Here is a 20,476-nt window from a genome sequence, read left to right as displayed (position 1 = left end):
AAAAGGCCCTCCCCCACAGTAACCACATAGACACCATAGAAGGAGATGTCCTATAGTCATCTACAAATGACTAGGAGTTTTTTTTTTCGGTACACGTTTTGGCAAAATAAAAAGGAAAATATCTCCGTTGCAAGTGTCCACGACCTAGAGCAGGATGCCCATCTTTTAAAACTCTTAAAAATTATTTAATTTTTGTGTCTAATATTAAGGCCTTAAAATATCTTAATTTCATAAAATAATGTAATTAGCTTTAAATATGTTAATCGTAGGTCTTACATTTTGATGTGGCCCAACTATATACTCTCGTGGGACTTTTCTGTCAGGGAAAAATTTAACATTTCACTGGCCAGTTTGGACAGTTTTCAGGGGGTGCCACTGTGACTACCATGTATGATTTTCCTTTCACATCCATAACAATAGTGTTGGTCTATCACTATTATTCCTCAGTGAATACTTTACATTTTTTGTAGTAAAGTTACAGAACATCAAAAGGTTCAGTAATAGGCCACTGAGTACTTTCTTTTTTTTGTGTGTAAAAGCCTGCATGATTTGAGGTAGTAAACTAAAAACTGTATTTTTGTCTTTCACTCCAACTACAGCTGTTCAAGGGAAAGTTCTTTTACTGCCATGGTTCCAATGTATCGATGATTGTCAACAAGTCGGACTGTCTCTCGTCCAATTACGAATGGTTGCTTAAGGAGTACAACTTTGACAACCTGGTTTCGGTAGGAATTGTTTACCGTGTTGTTTTCTTTCCTTTAACTTTATTTAACAGCTGATCAACATGATTTGTTCAATAAGGGTTTCATTTTTAGACCAATAGTTGAAGCTACTTGTAATGCAACCTAAAGAAAAAAAAAGAAATTCCAGTTTGTCAAATCAGAACTATGAGCTCTACAATGCGGGTCAAACCTGATTCGGACCACAAACCTCGTGGTTGTTACTACCACCAGGGAGAGAACTAAAATGTGCAGGATGCAGGCCGTTGAGGACTGAACTTGGACACCTCCGCTTTAGAACAATGCTACCGCTACATTTCATTATGACAAAATAGTGTACGCATATAGATTTGAAAAAGTGTAGTTTTGATCTCATCTGAGCTTCCACGTGTTTGCTGAGCCTCCTACAAGACTCTTGGCAAACTGCACATTTGACTTCTGGTGGCATTCTTCCGAAGGTGTAGAGCACATCACCCCAGTTCTGAAGTCCTTATACCAGCTCAGAGAACAGACTTCTGTTTGTTCATAAACCACTGAATGACTTGGCACCAAAATACATTAAAGACCTGTTATTGCAGCCTTCTGGTTCAAATACACTCTGTATCCCCAGAATAAGAACCAAACATAGAGAAGCAGCATTCCGTTTTTATGCTCCTATAATCTGGAACAAACTTCCAGAAAACTGCAAAACGTCTGAAACAGTGAGGTCCTTTAAATCAAGGCTAAAAATTCACCTGTTTTGCTCTTGATTAGTAGTAAGTTAACATTGAAAAATTACATTTGCTTGATGATTTTTGATTATGGCCTTCGATGAAATATGTTTGTTGCTTAGCATTGTACATTTCTTTCAGGCTCTGATATCAGTGTTTGTCATGTACTCCAAGGACGGCTGGGTTGAACTGATGTATGATGGACTTGATGCTGTTGGAGTGGACCAGCAGGTATTTGGTTTCACTCCCGCATGCAACTAAAGCTTGACAGAATGGGAAAGAGAAAGATTTAATTGTGGAAGAAACACAGTTCCTGAAGATTTCCCAGGTTCTTTTGTAAAAGTGCCTGCTGGTAACTTTGCAAAGATTATTTTAGTTGCAAATAGGGACTTTTTAGATCTTGCTTAACCTATCTCCCTACTGTGTCTAAACAGAAAATAGTGTCAACCACAGCAACTATAGAAGTGGTTAAAATTTTTCTAGATGGGGACATAGTGATACAGATTGGTTGCTTCCATGTGGCTAAAAAAAATAACAGCAGAGACCAATGATTTGTGTACTACTAGAGCAGTCTTTCACATACTGTGGTTCTCAGAGCACTTTTGTTCCTTAGGCGCCCCCTACTGGTCTTGCCTGTAAACAACCGTTTATTTGCCGTTACGTGAGGTCAAAGTGCGACGCGTACAGCTAGCTTACCAAAGAATTGTGTTGCAGAATAATAAAAGATAAGTGGCTTAAAACTGGGTCACTCTAAAGAAAAACTGAAGATGCAGGTGGAAATAAAACAAGGACTACTTACACGTCATATCTGCTGAGAGCATTGATGCTGTTCACGAGCAATTCAGTTCCTTTGAACGGCTCTATGGCAAGAACCATAGACATAATATAAGGATAGACGCCTCATGGACCGCTCTCGCCTATTGTCACTGACGAGATTTAGGGCGGCCATCTTGGACCACTTCACTCAGCGTTATGTGTTTAGCAGGCAAAATGACATAACGCATTTAATAGATCATAACACGCTTTTTTGTTACTGGAAACCATATTCAAACATATATCAAAGCTACATTTATAAACAATTGTATTATTCAAATATGTTTTTAATACATAGTTCATCATATTTAAATATGCTTAGTGGCTATAACAATAGAATAGGAATGGAATATTCTGATATTGATGTATGATGAGCATATTATGAAGCACACAGCCGGTCATAATTTATTAAATTATTTAGTAATATCAATACATATTTATATAACTATACAAACACAATTAAATAATGATTAACAATGGCAAAAATAATGATTAATACTGAATAATATATATTGGATACATGTTTATATGTATGTGTATACATACATATAAACAGCAGACGAGTTCTAGCTTCAGAGAGATTCAGCAGCTGAGATCGAGTCCAAAATCCAATGTGAGATTCATCCGTGCTGCAGTCAATCCGTCTCTCCTTATAGATATCTCCCTCTTCTTCCTCACATCGTGTCTTTATGAAACTTTCAAAACAAAAATGGAAGATTTGGGATGTATCTTACTAGTGAAAGATACATCTCAAATAGTCTTTACCACACAGGTGGTAAAGACTATTAATTACATATAAATAATAGTCTTTACCACCTGTGTAAACTTTGCTGGTGAATGTCCATCCATCCATTTTCTTGCACCCTTGTCCCTTAGTGGGGTCGGGAGGGTTGCTGGTGCCCATCTCCAGCTAACGTTTGGGCGAGAGGCAGGGTACACCCTGGACAGGTCGCCAGTCTGTCGCAGGGCGCTGGTGAATGTTATAACATAATATAAGTTTTATAATATGTGTTATATTGTTTCATTTCTAATATAGGCTCTTGTGTCAGATAATCTAAGTCCATGTTGGAGAATAATTTTTTTTTTTAGATTTACGGAATCTCAGTTAGCCTTCATAGCGGGGCTGAACCCAGTATTACACCAAGCACTGTAGCTAATATTAGCTGGTATTTCGCCAGTGGACATAAATACAGTAAAGTAATATTCTAATCACAATATATACACAATAATATGTCCATCTTACTTGTGAAATGTTGTCTGTGGAGCCCTCACATCAATGGTCCATCGATCAGAACAACAATATCCCTCAGTGCTGAGGCATCTTCTGCTGTTTTGATTGAGCAAAGTAGGAGGGAGTACCGCTCCAAGATGGCCGCCGTATTTCCTGCGCCGGAGCAGCCAATGCGGAGTCTACTGGTGTACGCAGTACACCAGTAGACTGTAGTACGGGGTCTACTTGCCATTATGTCTATGGCAAGAACGAGTCTCAGTGGGTGAGAACTGTTTTGTTTTTTACGATTTTGCTTGCTGCTCACATGTCAGCAGCTGTTATTTTTACTTAATTGAAAATGATTAATTAAAATGTTATTAAACTGAATTAATTAAATACAATTGACAGAAATCGGCGGGTAATTTTATGTTAAATGGTGCAGAAGAGGATTTGTTTTTGTTTCTAGCAAAGCAACTCAAGTCCATTTTTCTTTTATTCTAAATAAAAGAAGCAGAATAATAAAGGATGTGTGTATTAATAAATGTTATTAATACACACAACACTTGGTAGTAAGGAACAACTTGTTTTTTGAGTTCCATGTATTTGACATAAATGGAAAGCGTTGAATCCCGTACCTGTAAATAACTCAAAATGCCCTGAGTGGACATGTTTGTCGTAGCCTGTTACATTTACCAAACAGCATGGATGAACAAAGAAAACAACAACTTTAAGAGACTAAGATATTCTTTTCAGGTCGTAGATATTAAGACGTGTTATGAGGCTATTTCAGGTTAGGTGGTCTGTGAGGGTTTGTTAAATAGGTTAAGTCATCCTCAGCCTGAATAAGTTTGTTTTAGAGCAAAGCAATATTCCTACAATTTGTGGTGTTTTTGAGAGAGAAAATGTATTGCACCAACATCAAGCATGCAGGCACAGAGACTCCAGTGGAAGGAACATAGATGTTTTCTGTGTATGTTCTCAGCCTATTCCCAACTACAACCTGTGGATGCTTCTCTACTTCATCTCGTTCATCCTGATGAGCTTTATATTGCTCGACATGTTCATTGGGGTGATGGTGGAGACGTTCCACAAATGCCAACGGGAGCAGCGGATAGCTCATAAATCCAAGAAAAGGCGGCACTCTGGTAAGACTGGTTATGATCTGGCTTGTCTATAGTGAAAACAAGCATCTCTACAAGCTGAAAACAGCAGTGTAGGGCTCCAAAAAGTATTGAGTCAACTCGTGCTAAATACAAACGCCATTACTTGTAAGAATGTAAGCGAAAACCATGTATGATTTTCCTTCCACGTTGCAATTCTACTCCTTTGTTGATACAGAAATGCACTGGAGTTTGCAGCTGTAAAATTAGCCAATGTGTATACTTTTGTAAGGCACCACAGGTGTCGTGACGCACGTATCTTTTAAACGTATTCCAGTGGCCGAAGATGAGGGATTTTTCCTTCATTATTCCAAAACACGTCGAAAAATACATACCGTGTGTAGCAGTCCTGCTCTGGAATACTCCATTACGACCTGCGTCTTCCTCAGCATGTTTGTGATGGGAACAGAACACTTCCAGCAGCCTAAGGTAAACACCCTCACACAGGCTGAAACAGACCGAAAGATTAGCTCATTTCAGCTCTCGGGCAAGAGATTGAGCAAGTTGTATCTTTGTTCAGTATATATCAGTTCTTTTAGAGTGGGTCTTCTACATCTTAACCCTCTTGCTGATCATTGAAATCGTGATGAAGCTCATCGCATTTGGCATTGTGAGGTACCTGAAAGACAGGTAAGAGACCTTCTCTCTCGCTGCTTCTCTTTTCTGCTCCAGTTTTTCCCAAGCCCTGCAGGTACCTAATGTGTCTTATTGTACGCGTTTAGCTGGAACATGCTGGACATTTTTGTCGTCCTGATTTCTCTAGTCAGCGTTATTTTGGGCCAGTTGAAGTTCCAGGAGAAGATGCCAATCAATATGGGCATCTTCCGTGTGGTGAGAGTCCTCAGACTTGCACAAGGTACAAAACCAAACACAGAGGTGAAATGTGTTGTGTTTAGTATCGGACTGCGCCTCCTGACAGTTTCTGTTGTTTCTGTTTAGTTCTCAAGACCACAAAGATCAAAGTTTTGCTCAAAACCATCATCAGGACTCTGTCGCAGGTGAAACACACACTGTGGTATCTTGGATTTGAACAAAAAAAAAATCCTTCTAATTTGAAATGTTCCAAAATAAATATTTTTTAATTCCCTACACAAAGTAGTTTCAAACCTTAATAATTTGATCCAAAACAAAATTTAAGACAGGGAAACAAAAAACAAAAGGTTTTCAGGAACGTTTCATAATTTGCTCACCTTTGAATATAACTCTTAACATAACTCTCAAAGGATGAAGATTTTTCTTTGCATGACAAAAACTGGATGCAGTTGTGATATTGGTGTCCACACATTCTTAAAAAGTCTTAAATTCACGTACATACAATGAAGGCCTTAAAATGTCTTAAATTCATAAAACAAAATGAAAATTGACCTTAAATACATTAATCACAACTCTTAAATTTTGTCATGACAAAATTATTTAATATCATGTGTAGTTTTAAGTAGGAGTGGGATTTAAAAGTTTTATCACAATGTTTTGTGGTACTATTGTGATAGTTCTTATTGTCACCTTTAGCATTATTTGTTACCGTTTCTTAGGTAATTGAATGGCAGCAATCATAATCTCACAAGCACAAATACTTCTTTTATGCCCATTTGCAAAACACATCTTTAGGACACCAGTGTGATTTGTATCCCTAAAATCCATATAGTAACTGCATATAAGTATATTTTAACATTTATTGATATTTAGTGATACACAGTTATTGAACAAACAGTGAAAATTGTAAATGTAACAGTCCCAACGATATGGACAACTCTAAGTGTTTTAAACATTCATTTGAATTAATTATGACAACAGTAAAGCTAAATCTTATGAAAAGAAATTCATTAAAATGAATGGTAAATGCCCGCCCCTGGTTTTAGGACTTATCTGTCAGGAAGAAGTTTAAGTCTCGCACAGACATTTTCGTTGAGCTACTGGTATCTACTAGCTGCTGATGTAGTTGAACATTTTTCAATTTTCTTGTGTCGGATAACATTGCCGCATGTTCAAGTCAAATTCAAACCAGTTACAGTAAAAGCCACAGACTTTGTCCAGTTTTCTGTATGGCCTGGGGAGTCTTACAAAGAGTGCAAAATTATGAGTAAAGCAGAGACAGATTTGGTTAAATCTACAATGGGTACGGAAAATATTCAGACCCCTTTACGTTTTTCACTGCTTCATTGCAGCCATTTGCTAAAATCAAAAAAGTTCATACTAATTCTCACTAATGTACACTCGGCATCCCATCTTGACAAAAAAAAAGCAATGTAGAAAGTTTTACAAATTAATCAAAATAGAAAAACTGAAATATCACACATGGTCTATTTGATATTTACCATGTGTGGTAAATGATGAATAGAGCAAATCATGAATAAAATTCCACTGAAATACTGTCTTTGCTATTAAAGGCACCAAACACTGTGTTTTAAATTTCCTGCTTCTGCACTGTGCAAATTTCATGACCTGCACATTTAACCTGCTCTTTGTTTTCAGGTCGGAAATATCGGTCTCTTGTTCCTGTTTTTCTTCTTCATCTATGCTGCGCTTGGAGTAGAGCTCTTTGGCAGCATCGGTTAGTCCCTCTACCAACCCACTAAACACAAAAAATGGGCTGCCCAGGAGGTTGGTAATCGGTGTACGGTTCATTCTTTGGTTTTTCTGTTTCTCAGCAAAATAGCAAAACAAAAAATTATTAGATAACGTATATATACATGGTTGTTTTTTAACATAAAGCGATACCAGAAATGACGGAAGTCGCCAAAGAAGATGAGTGTACAGGAGATTATGCTTTCTAATCTTAACTGCTTTCTTGTAATATTAAATCAGTTTTGCTTAAGGTAGTATGATGAGATGCTGATGAAGTGCGTCGACTCCCTCCATCTGTGACCAAGGAAGACCAGAATCGACCCCTTAGCCTCCCCAAAATTTCACCCCAGGCAAGAAGCAACATCAATGGTTTGCTTTTCCTGTGTGTTATTGACCCAGAAATGTTAAAGCAGATCAGTGACTGAGGCCCATTGGAGGCAGTTCATAGTGCATGATGGTGGCCAATCTGAAAGCCTTCATTGGCCTTTTATATTTGAAGAATATTTCCAAACAGAATATCTGTTTGGAAATATTGGACTTCCAGTTTTTCGTAGGAATGATGTCCAGAAATTAATGCAAATAAATCCTGATACTTCCCTGTTTTGATAATAATTGCAGAAGACATTTTGTGAACACATTGTGGACAACTGTACATCACTCATTGACCCTGTGCAGCTTCGTCACCTAGCCAGGTTCAGACACCATGATGGACCTCGGACGTGAAGGGCGGGAGTATTCAATGGAGCGACTGAGATCGTTTTCCCAAGTTGTTGTGGCTTGTGCTACTAAAACTAATTTGTCAGTGGAAGCAGCGCACCTAAGTTGCTGACTTTATTTGCCATCATCTGATTTAGGTTATTGATATGTACAATTTAATGTCCACCAACAGTTACTTGCTAAGCTCAAGATGAACAACTTGTATGACACCAAGCAGATACAGTGACAGTGTGAGTTGCTCACGGCAGATTTTGCTCACCATGGTGTGATAGGATAGGAGATCTAATTGATTCACAGACTGTTCCAAATTGATATGTAATTGGAAAAATGAACCACAAGGCATCGATGAGTCAATATTTTTAACTATACCGATTGCCGAGGAGGAACTCTGCAAGGTAGGCACAGTTTGCTTCATGCTAGCAAGTGCTAGCTACAACACTGTTTGAAGCCAGAAAAAAGAAAAGCCTGCCTTTCAACCAATGCTGCCCTCTTTCCCCGTACTGTGAGTCGTCTTCGTTTAAGTTTCTGTGCTTTTCTGTGCTTCTGTATCGACGAATATTGAAACAAAGTTCCCGGGATGTCCTCTCCTTCCAATGTTTGCAACTTATTCAGATGGCGCCGTTCTGTTTGTGATTTGTTTTGTTTGTCCGCAGGAAGCACCAGGTTCAGAAAAGCGGCAGTAAAAAATAAAACGGCTGTTATTTGCAGCAGATGTCGCAAAGCTGTGAGGGTGTAGAAATGACCAAAGCTGTTTCTAGAGCCAAGTAAAAACTGGAATCCTCCTGTAGCTATGTGCACTTATTTAAATTTCAAATTTGGTTGGACCATTAAAATATGTATTTTTTCTCTTGTTTTTTAGTTTTGGAATTGTTTTCTCATTTAAGACAGAAGAAACAAAAAAAGAACACGCACATTTTTGTTTTGTTTTGAAACGGAAGAACCAAAGAATGAACCATGCGCAGATTGTTGGAATTGTAAAATTCATGTCATTTGTTCAGTTTATATCACTTCAGTTCATTTATATTGCACAAATTCACAACAGATATCACCTCTTTGCACTTTACAAGACAAACACATCCAGTTTCTATACAGAAACATGTAGTCCGTTTCACAAGCCACTCGTACAGGCAGATTTAATTACATACAGTCCAACTCCATCCTAGTTATAAGTCAAGTTTAGTTTTATTGCTGTACTTGACGAAAGGCATTTAGTAGCTAAACTACAGGGATAGCTCAGGGTAGGCTAAGCCACTCTAACTTTAAATTGTATTAAAAAGGAAAGTTTTAGGCCTAGTCTTATAAGTAGACAGGGTGTCTGCCCCATGAACTAAAACTGATGACTCTGGACTCTACTAAATGACTCTGATGCTCCTCTCAATCTGACTGAAACTCTTCAAACTGATCATTACTGTGTAAACGCTCACAATAGATTAGACAGGAATTTTTTTGAGGAATTTTGTTTGTCTCTGTGTTGATCAGAATGCTCCATAGACTTCCCTTGCCTTGGCCTGCACCGCCTCAGCGACTTCAACAACTTCATGGTGGCCTTACTGACGCTGTACAAAGTCAGCACAGGAGATAACTGGAGCGGCATCCTGAAGGTACACATGAACACCGTGACTTATTCAATAATAACATGAGAAAACTGGCTTCTCACGGTGAGAAAGAGCCTTTCTCCAGATAACGATCGAGGAAATCTATCAATACATTTCAACTAGAACGAGATCAGCAGCACATGAGTAATGTTTGACGCAGGCAGCTAGTCAGTATTCTCCATTCCCTTTTGTCGCATATTTGAGACATTGTTAAACTATATTTATGGACATTTATGTTGAAAACAAGAGCCTATAAAGTCTTACTTTCTTTTTTTTTTTTTTTTTGGACAGTCAAGTTATTTTGGCCTTCCTATTTATATGATTTGATGTTCAAATTTTTTAAAAATATATTCAAAAATACTTTATTGATCCCAAAGGAAAATTAAATGTAGTTGTACCTCGTATTAGAGTGATTGTAGATGGCGATGGGAACAACAGTTTGCATTCTAAATTGTGTTCTCCGTGTTGATTTGTGATTTTGGCACTAAAGCAAAGCAACGTCGATGAAAAGTGGCAAACGCCCATCAACTGTCTAAGAGTTTACCTGTCTGCACAACTGCCAAATGGACACACAGTGGGAGTAGAACATTCCCACTATTGAATTATTAATTTGTGTAATGTTTCTGTATTTATTGAATTTTGCTATTTATAACCCTAGAAAAAACCAAGTAAAGTCGCCATGTCTGCCTTGCAGGACACGATGCCAGGGTGCTTGCCTAATGACGACAACTGTAACCCCTACCTGAACTATGCTTCTCCCATCTTCTTCACCTCCTTCGTCATCACAGTCCAGTTTGTTCTCGTGAACTTGGTGGTGGCAGTAATCATGCAGGCGCTGGATGACAGCAGGAAGGTAAAGTTGCCAATTGTGAACAAACATAAACTGTAAGTAATCTGACGGTATGCTTAGACCCTTTGTCCATTTAGTAGACCCACGTGTGCCTGACCCTCTCATGCATGAACATAGGTACACTGCAAGAAAACACAAAATCCTATTAAGTATTTTTGATCTAGTTTCTGTTGCAAATATCTCATCACTTGAAATAAGGCAAAACTTTATATTTCATTAATACTCATCAAAAAGAACTGGGTCAACTAGCAGATTATTTCACTTATAACGTGGGAATAACTTGTTATAAGTGAGGTTTAATAACCTATCCTAGGTTATTAAATCTTAATAATTCTGGATTATTAAGGCTTAATAAGATGTCGGCCCACAGCTTTAGGGGATTCTTTCTGGAATGTTTAAGAATGTATTTATGGGAATTTTTAACTATTCTTCCATAAGGTCAGACACTGATGTTGGAAAAGAAGCCCAGGCTTGTAATCTTCAATGTAAATCATCCTAAAGATATTCTGTCGGTTGAGGTCAGGACTCTGTGCGGGCCAATCAAGTTGCTCCACAGCAAACCCACTCATGCATGTCTTGATGGATCTGTCTGTGCACTAGTGTATCTCCATGTCAGAACAGTAACGGGGCAAACCAAACTGTTCCTACAGATTCGAGAGCATAAATTGTCCTAAGTGTCTCTATATTCTAAAACATTAATAGTTTGTTTCACTATAACCAAGTGACTGAATCTGACTCCTAAGCTGCGTATACACTGCAGCCTGAAGAAGAAGAAGATTTTAAATTTTTTATTTTGACGTAATGTGACCTGTACCTGATCTTTTCATGACAGACTGAACAACACAGGTCAGAGTCTTTTTGAATGCCATTCAAATGCGACCTAACGTCCAGGTCTCATTCATCCGACCTGAACGTCACTGATTCTCAACAAATGTCACTATTCTGCGTCCTGGTACGCGCAAGCAGGAAGAAAAACAACAACCATGACGGACTATAACGAGGATTAAGTTAATATGTCGGGTCTGGTCAGACAACAACTTCAAAATCGTAAGCTACGCTCCACAGTTAGCAGCCATGTTTACTTCCGAGCACTTCTTCTTCTTCTTTATGGCTGTTGGCAAAACACTGAGCTCGTTCTCTATGTGTGATGTTATTGCGCCCTCTACTGCGCATGCGGGACAGTTTCAGGTAATTTGTAGTTCAGACTGGAGAAAACATGTTGCATAAATTTGGAAAAGTGAACGACCACGCCAAAAAGACAAAAAAAAAAACAGATTTGGGTCACTTCAGGCTGCAGCCCTAAAACCAGTCAGTCCACTCTGTAATTTTACATGGAAGTTCTGTTGTAAATTCTATCTCCTGTTAGAAACGCTGTAAAATTACAGCGTTTCTAACAAGAGATAGAATTTACAACAGAACTTCCATTTTGTTGTAATTAAAATATATAAATATATGTTTGATTTCCAACTTTGAATTTTAAACATGGAAACGCTTACCTACTTGATGTTTCTTTCTGTAAAAGGAAGGAAATGGGGAAACACGGATGAGAAATATTGTACTTCTCAACGAACCTTCGGTGCCCGATGAAATCTTCGGGGAGGAAAGCAACTAAACTCAGAGAAACCGCCATATTTTCTTTGTATTGTTTCAGCAACTGTTTTAATGTTAAAACACAGTTTTAAGGATGTTCTTGCCTTGTTTCTGTATGAACTATACAATGTTTATACTTTGTATGTCAGTTTTTACTCAAGTGTACATAGAGATGTCAAATGTACTGAAGAATTGTACAAACGCATGTTAAATTATTGAATAAATGTATTTGCCTAATTTTGAAACAATAATCTACATATTTTTTATTTACATGCATTTTTCATATGTATTCATTAAATTGTGTACTGTTTTATTCATAAATGGAGTTTAATTATTTATTTAGATTTTTTATGTGATATTGTATAAAATAAGCTGAGGTGGTTAAGTGAAAAGTCAGCAGAATGTGCCGGTTTTTTTTATCCGATTATTCGTCAGAACAGCTGATAGAATAATCATTTACTAAAATAATCGATACATCTTTTACCCTATGTGTGAAAATAGAGTCAAATAATGCTTACTTTGTGCTTAAATTAGGACCATTTTAAATTGAGACAAGCATCGAAAGAGTGATGATCAAAACTGGAAGGATTATTTAATATTTAGATTATTTTAAACGGCTTTGGGAGCCTCTGTGGTAAAGTTAAGCACATGAAGCAAATGACTTGAATTAGGGCGACGGCATGAGGAAAGGCAGCGCCTGCACATGGCAGACCTGCTTCAACTCACCCTGGATTTAAATCATTAGTTATGTTCTAACAGATTTGGAAATGGAAAGATTTGATATCTAGCTTCGGAATACAGAGAAACTCAGATAATACAAACAAACAATAAAAACTGAAAGAGGGAGCTTTTAAAATATAACAAAGGAATAACTGTGAAGGAACAACTTGGCACGTATTTGAACTTCTGTCCTTTACTTACTTCAGCGCAGCTCATAGTTTTTAACAAGTTCTGTAGCTTTGTGTACTTCTAAATCGGCTCCTTAGTTGCACCTTTTCGGGCCTGCTACTACCTCTAGTGGCGTGGGGGTGGTAGCACAACTAATATAATTACGTCACTAAATGAGAATATCACAAAGTCTTTATTATTAATTCTGGCATTACTGCGTCCCCTCTAGTTCAGCGCCCCTATGTGTTGCATATAGTGCATATCCGGTTTTTGCGCCACTGGATCTGGCAGTACAGATCGATAGCCGCTGTACGTAAACGAGTCCTTAATAGCAGATTTATTAAGTACGGTTTTCCTTGTGGAAAACCGAGAGTGCGGGAGATATCAGCGGCTTATAGCCCGGTGTGTCTTATATATGTACGTTTCCAGTTTTAAAAAAATAAAATAAAATTGTGGGTGCGGCTTATAGTGAGGTGCGCTCTGTAGTCCAGAAAATACGTATCCCAATGTTAAAAGGTTGACATCACACAGGCGTGTCATATAAAGTCGGGGGTATGTAGAACTGCATTACTCAACAGCACTTTTTGAAGGTTTTGTTTTGGAGCATTTCTGGTTGAAATGAGGTTTTAAAAAAAACCTTGTTTCAAAAACCCCTGTAAGCAAGTCCAACTTAGAAGCAGATATCATAACCTGGAGGTGACCTTTCTACTTTTTGATGTGAAAGTAAAGCACCGAGCAGGAAGTGTGATGGTTTCCAGGAGGATCTGGCCTGCTCACTGTTGTGCCCACCATAACGCATACGGGGCCCCAACAACTTCCTCGGTAAGAAGCACTTTTCATTTTTTGTTTATTCTTATTATTGTAACACTGCATGGTTAATTTTTGGTGTTTTTCCAGAGATATTTGCAAAACAGACGTGAACATGAATATTTAAACATACAGGAATATTTAAGTTCAGTTCAGTGTCTGTATTGTCCCCTAAAGGGGTGATTTGTTTTTCAGCCAGGCATTTCAAACATGCAAAAACAACATGAAAAATGTAGACAATGTTAAAAACGTACAAAGCACACAAGCTTCGTATGTTTTGTACAAACCTGGTGTATCGTAATTTATTACGACACTGCAGATTTTATAAGTCATGAAATATAATGTTTAAAATCTGTCATGATGCATTTTGTAAAAAAAATCGAATCAGAAAAACCAAACAGAATTAATACAAACTAAACGTGCACCGACTGCGGTTTTCTGTCCGATTGCTAATCTTTAAACAGCCTGTTTTTTTTTTTGTTTTTTTTTCCCATCTGAAATGTTGCTAAATTTAGGTGGAGCTGTCAGTCAAACCTCTCATGACAGCAAAAGAGAACAGTGGCTAATTTTTAGACCTTTGCCGAGACAGGTTTGGTGGATAAGATCAGCTTCAGGGGTAAGTACTACGCGATCACCTAACCCACAAAATTAAGAACATCAGATAAATGTTGGGCAACTGTCAGTTTACACAGGAAAGTTTAACACTGGATGAACTTACAAATTGATCTCTGACACGTCACACAGTCAACTGCATTTCAAGTTTGATGTATCAAGAGTTTTTTTGGGGGTGTGGTATGAATACCTTAGTAAAAATAAGCTCATTATCTCCTGGTGTTAAATTTTAAATATCCGTTTTGAAGCTTTAATCTCCAACATAGCCGACATTTACAAATTTCCGAAAGCAAAATGTGTTCTCTGAAGCTCCAGAGTAAAAAAAACCAGGAAGCTCCTTCTCGGAACAAAGCTGGGAGCAAACGGCCTGTCTGCACTCTTTTAACGATGCAGCGAACATGGAAACTACAGGGAGCCTCTTAAGGTGGAGGAGAGCGCCACAGATAAATAATGTAAAGCCTCACAAAGTGAGACATGGCTCCTGCCAAATCAACATGACTTTATTCAATAGCTGGCTGTGTCAACATCTTCGCCCTTCCATATAACGTCTCCCTCTGCAACGCCTTCTCTCTTTCGCAGCACGGCAGAGACAGAGAGAGGCTGAGATTAAAGGGCCCTGAGGAGAGAGGAAGGCTGCGTTAATGAGCAGAGAGACGACGGGTAAGCCTTGGTAGCAAACATCTTACCCCCGTGCTTCTCTGCCTGCCACGCTGCATGGAAACATTTAGGAGCGTCAATAAATCATTCAGCAATCATTTTGAGAGGAGTTGGGGTGGGGGAAACGAAGGAGCAACTGTAAACGCAAAAGCTCTTCACAAGCCTCCGCAACACGTTATCATAGAAATATACAAATAGACGGGTTTATTTTGTTGGCCATTTCAGAACCAGCCAGTGAAAAGCTCAAAATCTGTTGTGAGAAAACGAAACATGAAAATAAATTAAAAATAAACAAAAAGATTTCGAGATTTAGTGCCGTCCTGTTAGACGCGTAATTCTGGCTGATGTTTCTAAAGATTTCCAGGGTTTAGAGAAAAAAAAGGTGAAATTTAAACGTAATCTGCATATTTAGTTACATATGAAGCCCCCAGAGCCTAAGAAAAGGAAAAAACAAATTATTTTAATTTATTTTTTAGTTATTTGTATTTTTTCTTGTTGAGGAGAAACTAAACACATGTTCCTAATCATCCTCAATTTCACATGTTTTGTGTACTGCAGTTTTTCCTTCCACCCAACTTTCCAAAACCCTGTCCTTTTGTACCTTTCCTTTAATTCTACAACTGAGGCAATAACATGGTCATATTGCCATATTTATAGATTTTTTTTTATTGTATTCTTGTGTTGTGGCAAGTTTATTAAAAAAAGCATTTTGTTATTCAGCGGAAATCACAATCCTCAAAATGAATAGCAATGAAAGCTTGCCACTAAATTGAACTTTGCACCTCTACAATGCGGAGACCGTCAAGTTTTTACTTTTCATGCTTGAGATGTTAATTGTTTATTTATTGTTAAAATAACATTCAAGAAGGGGGGAAGAAAAAAGGTGGCGAGAAACAGATCTGTCTGGAGGATGACGCCCCATATTTCCAATTTAATTCAATTACCTCAAAGCGGCACCGAAACCCAGGATGTGAGAACTGGCTTCATGGCTGGACTTTCAGCAATTAGTGTTTAATAATGAGAGCTATTTGCACTAAGGACAGTAAGTGTCTCTGAAGTCCTGAGTGGGAGCCCTGGGCTCTTTGCTCTTCTGACAAGTTAATAGTCATGATCACATCGTGTTAGGCTGGCAATTAAAATACGGGTGAACAGAAGCTATTAAAAGGCAAACATCACCACCATGTGGCCAGGAGCTCAATAAACTGATCCAGAAGACAAAAAAAAAAAAGAAGTAGAGTGGTTTTTATATCCATGTTTTATCTATACACTGATCATAAGTGACAGGGAGGAATGTCTGTTAAAATCAGCCGCTTGTCTCAATTCGATTCTGACACATTGTAAAGCACAGCTTTATCACGCTGAAGGTGTTGAAGGTGAGGTCAATATGACTTTAAAAACCACGAGACCCTTCAAACCCCCCCCACACACACACACACACACACACACACACACACACACGACGTCTCCGACTATAATTCAGATCTGCCGACTTCCAATCGACAAGAAACCAGACGCAGCTCAACGACGGCCTGAAAGCGTTGAACAGCTGATGGAGATCCGCTAAGAGGCGGTTTCATCGATGAGTCATTTTGGGTCAGAGGGGCGCTCATCCGCAGCCTTGAGCCGAATGGGTTTAACAGCACATCATTTCCTGGGATGTGAGAGATGAAGTCAAACATTGATTTCTTTCTCCCTCCCTTCTCTTCCTCTTTCTTCTCGCCTCTCGTCTTTATCTGTCTTTAAGCTTGAAACCGGAGCAGAGGACGGCTGCTCGTGGTCTAAGACGCACTTCTAATTTATCCCAACGCCACATCCTGCACATTAACCAACTCATTAGTCAACAGCCATGAAAATTCCCAGCCCTTTGCTACGTTACACGGATCACTGGGGGCTTAATCGAGTGTTGAGGAGGAACTTTGAAATGGAATTTTATTCTTTATTCAGCTAATGTAAAAAAAAAACAAAAAAACAATCCCACTATTGTGGCGTTTCCATTAAATAAGGAATTAAATGAGTGTGAATAAGCTGGTTCACGTAATGTGAATGATGATGGCAAATGATGGCAGTGACGGATTTAGTGACAAAATCTTTTTTGCAAAAAACCTGAATTTATTTGCCGTTTATGGTTAATGAGCTACTGAGACAAAATGATGCATCCAACGCTTTTCGTTCCACCAAATTCTCTTGGCTGGACAGTTTGACAGAGGAAAGCCCACAGTGCAGAGGAGTTTTATTCTGTTCCTACCTGCATTTTTTTATGATGATGATGATGATGATGATGATGATGATGCTGCAGAAAACTAAGGCAACTGCAAACCAGTCTAAGCCAGAGAAGTGTAAAAGTCTCCCACCAGTGCAGGTTACTGTGACCTGCAGTTATCAGGAAGAGGCTGAATCAAAACACCACTTTGGGTACTTGGATTTAGAGTTTGTGAAGAAAAATAGAATCAGTAACATGTACAAAAAAAAAAGTGAAGAAATGAGAAGCTATGTGAAATAACTTCACACATCTTTGAGGACAAAACCCAGACTTACTGATCGGGCAAATCTGACATTCTGTAATTAGATATTTTAATTCAGTAAAGATGGCTCTGCCCCAACGCTGCAACAGTGCCAATAGTTGAGTTTGTTTTGTTTTTTAAGCAGCATCTGACAGTTCAAATTTTCCACCTCATAATTATGTGCCGCTTTGAAATGTTTCTATTAAATCAAAATAAAACGTATCGAAGTTGTAAGCTCACAAAATGGGAACAAATTTAAGGTTTTTTTTTTTAATCATTTGAATGAATTCAATGAGATTCGAGTGAAGTCTGACAGGTTTTGTGATCTACAGGCAAAAATACATTCAGTTGTTTACAAGAAGGTTTCAACTCCATATATTTATTCTTAATCGGTGGTTAAAATGTTCAGTTAATTACAGGGTCTGTACTTGATTACTTGAAAACTGCATATCAGCAAATTGAGCAACATTTTTAATTCAAACACCCTGTTTTGTTGCTAAATTATTGAACAAATGGGCATATAACCTCAAAAACAAATACTTTGTTTTGTTTTTAGCCTGATATTAAGATTATTCAACCGTCAGATCGAAGTGCTATTATACCCTTTCAGCTTTCAGGAACTGTCGATTATTCATGGACCGTATTCAGAAATGTGGACTGTGGACGCTGAGATTAGCATCGGGGGGCTAATCATGCTGCAACATGTTTAGCATGGAGATGGTATTTTAGGCCTGTACAGGTTTGGTGATAGGCTAACTACTCTTGGCACATTTTAAACACAACTTTCCACTGTCCAATCAGATTATTTTTTGAAGCTAATTGATCCTCTTCGAGCCAAGAGAAGCAGCCTTGTTATCATAGACATAATATAAGGATAGACGCCTCATGGACCGCTCTCGCCTATTGTCACTGACGAGATTTAGGGCGGCCATCTTGGACCACTCCACTCAGCGTTATGTGTTTAGCAGGCAAAATGACATATCAACGCATTTAATAGATCATAACACGCTTTTTTGTTACTGGAAACCATATTCAAATATCTATCAAAGCTACATTTATAAACAATTGTATTTTTTAAATATGCTTTTAATACATAGTTCAGCATATTTAAATATGCTTAGTGGCTATAACAATAGAATAGGAATGGAATATTCTGATATTGATGTATGATGAGCATATTACAAAGCACACAGCCGGTCATAATTTAATAATTTATTTAGTAAGATCAATACATATTTATATAACTATACAAACACAACTAAATAATGATTAATACTGAATAATATATATTGGATACATGTTTATATATATATACATACATACATATAGACGAGGTTCACCCTGGACAGGTCACCAGTCTGTCGCAGGGCAACACAGAGACAGACAGGAAAAACAACCATGCACACACACACACACACACTCACACCTAGGGACAATTTGGAGAGGCCAATCAACCTCACAGTCATGTTTTTGGATTGTGGGAGGAAACCGGAGTACCCGGAGAAAACCCACACATGCACAGAGAGAACATGCAAACTCCATGCAAAAAGACCGGGCCGGGAATCAAACCCAGAGCCTTCTTGCTGCAAGGCAACAGCTCTACCAACTGTGCCACTGTGCAGCCCCAATTTTATGTTTCCTTCATCTGTACTTACAAGAAAAGGTTGTTTGAAATCGTCCACGTTGTCTAATGAACGTATAGAAATACGAGTTCCGCTTTACCATTCCGATATGTCGTCATCATGCTCAGCCGTGTCCTCTCAAACCAGGCGCTAAATAAATAGAAAAGTGCATTTGTCTCTGTTCATCAAAGAGGTGCCAACACTACACCCGCCCAGAGACACGTCGAAATTGAAGCACCCACAGCGGATCTCTGTGACGCGAGAGAGCGGGGCTTTCAGGTGAAGACAGCTGTCACCCTGATCTACAGCCCCCAGCAGGCTCAGTAATGCGGCCAAATTGCCCTGAGCTGCTGGAAATGATGCAGTCATTGTGGAGGAAATTGGAAATCAATTCTTGTCATCGCTGAACATAACTCCCCTCTTAGAGCCACGGCTCATATATATTTGCGCAAAGCTACGGCAGCTCAGATGAAGACGCCATTGTGCTGGGAACGTGGAAGTGGATGTGAGCGAGACGAGAGGAAGAGCGTGTGAAACCAGGCGCTGTTACTCTTTGAAATGTTCCGTTTGGTCACAATGAGCTTCAGATCTAAGTGTACCTTATTGGGCTACCTTATAATTATAAAGTAGAAGGAAAGTGACACACTCTAATAAAGAAACAATCAAATAATAATAATAATAAAGTGACGTGTGTTAGCATTCTACAGACTCGTTTCTTCAGCCAGAGCTTGGAGGTAAATTCAGGAGCATGGTCTCGTTGAAACGAGAAACTTCCTCGTTATAGCGAGACGACTTGATGACAAAGTTTCTGGTTAAAATGAGACGAGTCGTTAAAACAAACAAAAAAAGTTTCCCGTTTTAACTAGATATAAAATTTAGGTCCTCTGGCTGGTTATGACTTGTTAAAAACACATAAATTGTCTCACTAAGACGCTGCTAGTTTCTTCTGGACATTTAAAAATCCCAGTAGTTGTTGCCATTTTTACTGTTATCACCTTTCTTATTTAAAGAAGAATGTATTTTGTTTTTAATGAGATAGAAATCTCATTAAGCTTTTAATTTATTTATTTTTTTTAGTTTTGTAGAAATGAGAGTTTTCTCAATTTAGCTATTTTTGCATCACTAGAAAGTTTCCTAGTTTAAACAAGATGCCGCTCGTGAATTAATTTCTAAGCTCTGGCAGTTTAACGCCTCTGTAGCATTCAACCCCCTTTAGTCAGAAACCCCTAAATTAACTACCATTAAAAGCATTGACCCCCTTCTGTATGTTTTATAAATGTAGCCGTCTTTGAATAAGAACTTTAGTGAGCAAACGGCTTCATGTGAGACATTCTGTCGTCTAGACTATCTTGGGGAGTTTTTGTCCCAGTTGGATTTGGACCAAACTTTGACTAGACCATTCAAACGTGTCAAATGCATTAATTTAGAGCATTGGTTGGATCGCAGCTCCATGCTACGTT

The 20,476-nt window shown here is 38.3% G+C and overlaps 1 protein-coding gene across 1 annotated transcript in view; it reads left to right on the top strand.

Moving 5' to 3' along the window:
- Positions 1-12,180, top strand: part of LOC103476104 (voltage-dependent T-type calcium channel subunit alpha-1I-like) — a 39,458-nt gene extending 27,278 nt beyond the window's left edge. The window contains exons 23-33 of the mRNA XM_081615884.1: positions 600-725; positions 1,571-1,660; positions 4,435-4,597; positions 4,890-5,041; positions 5,133-5,242; positions 5,335-5,468; positions 5,552-5,610; positions 7,085-7,163; positions 9,374-9,495; positions 10,184-10,342; positions 11,862-12,180. Of these exons, the coding sequence (XP_081472010.1) occupies positions 600-725; positions 1,571-1,660; positions 4,435-4,597; positions 4,890-5,041; positions 5,133-5,242; positions 5,335-5,468; positions 5,552-5,610; positions 7,085-7,163; positions 9,374-9,495; positions 10,184-10,342; positions 11,862-11,951 (1,284 nt within the window). The 3' untranslated portion in view covers positions 11,952-12,180. The remainder of the gene's footprint in view (positions 1-599; positions 726-1,570; positions 1,661-4,434; positions 4,598-4,889; positions 5,042-5,132; positions 5,243-5,334; positions 5,469-5,551; positions 5,611-7,084; positions 7,164-9,373; positions 9,496-10,183; positions 10,343-11,861) is intronic.
- Positions 12,181-20,476: the final 8,296 nt, after the last annotated feature.

This window comes from Poecilia reticulata, chromosome 14 (assembly GCF_904066995.2).
Source record: "Poecilia reticulata chromosome 14, P_reticulata-male-v2, whole genome shotgun sequence".
Taxonomy (NCBI): Eukaryota; Metazoa; Chordata; class Actinopteri; order Cyprinodontiformes; family Poeciliidae; genus Poecilia; species Poecilia reticulata.
Note: the sequence above shows the minus strand (reverse complement) of the source record. Positions and strands in the feature narration are given on the sequence as shown.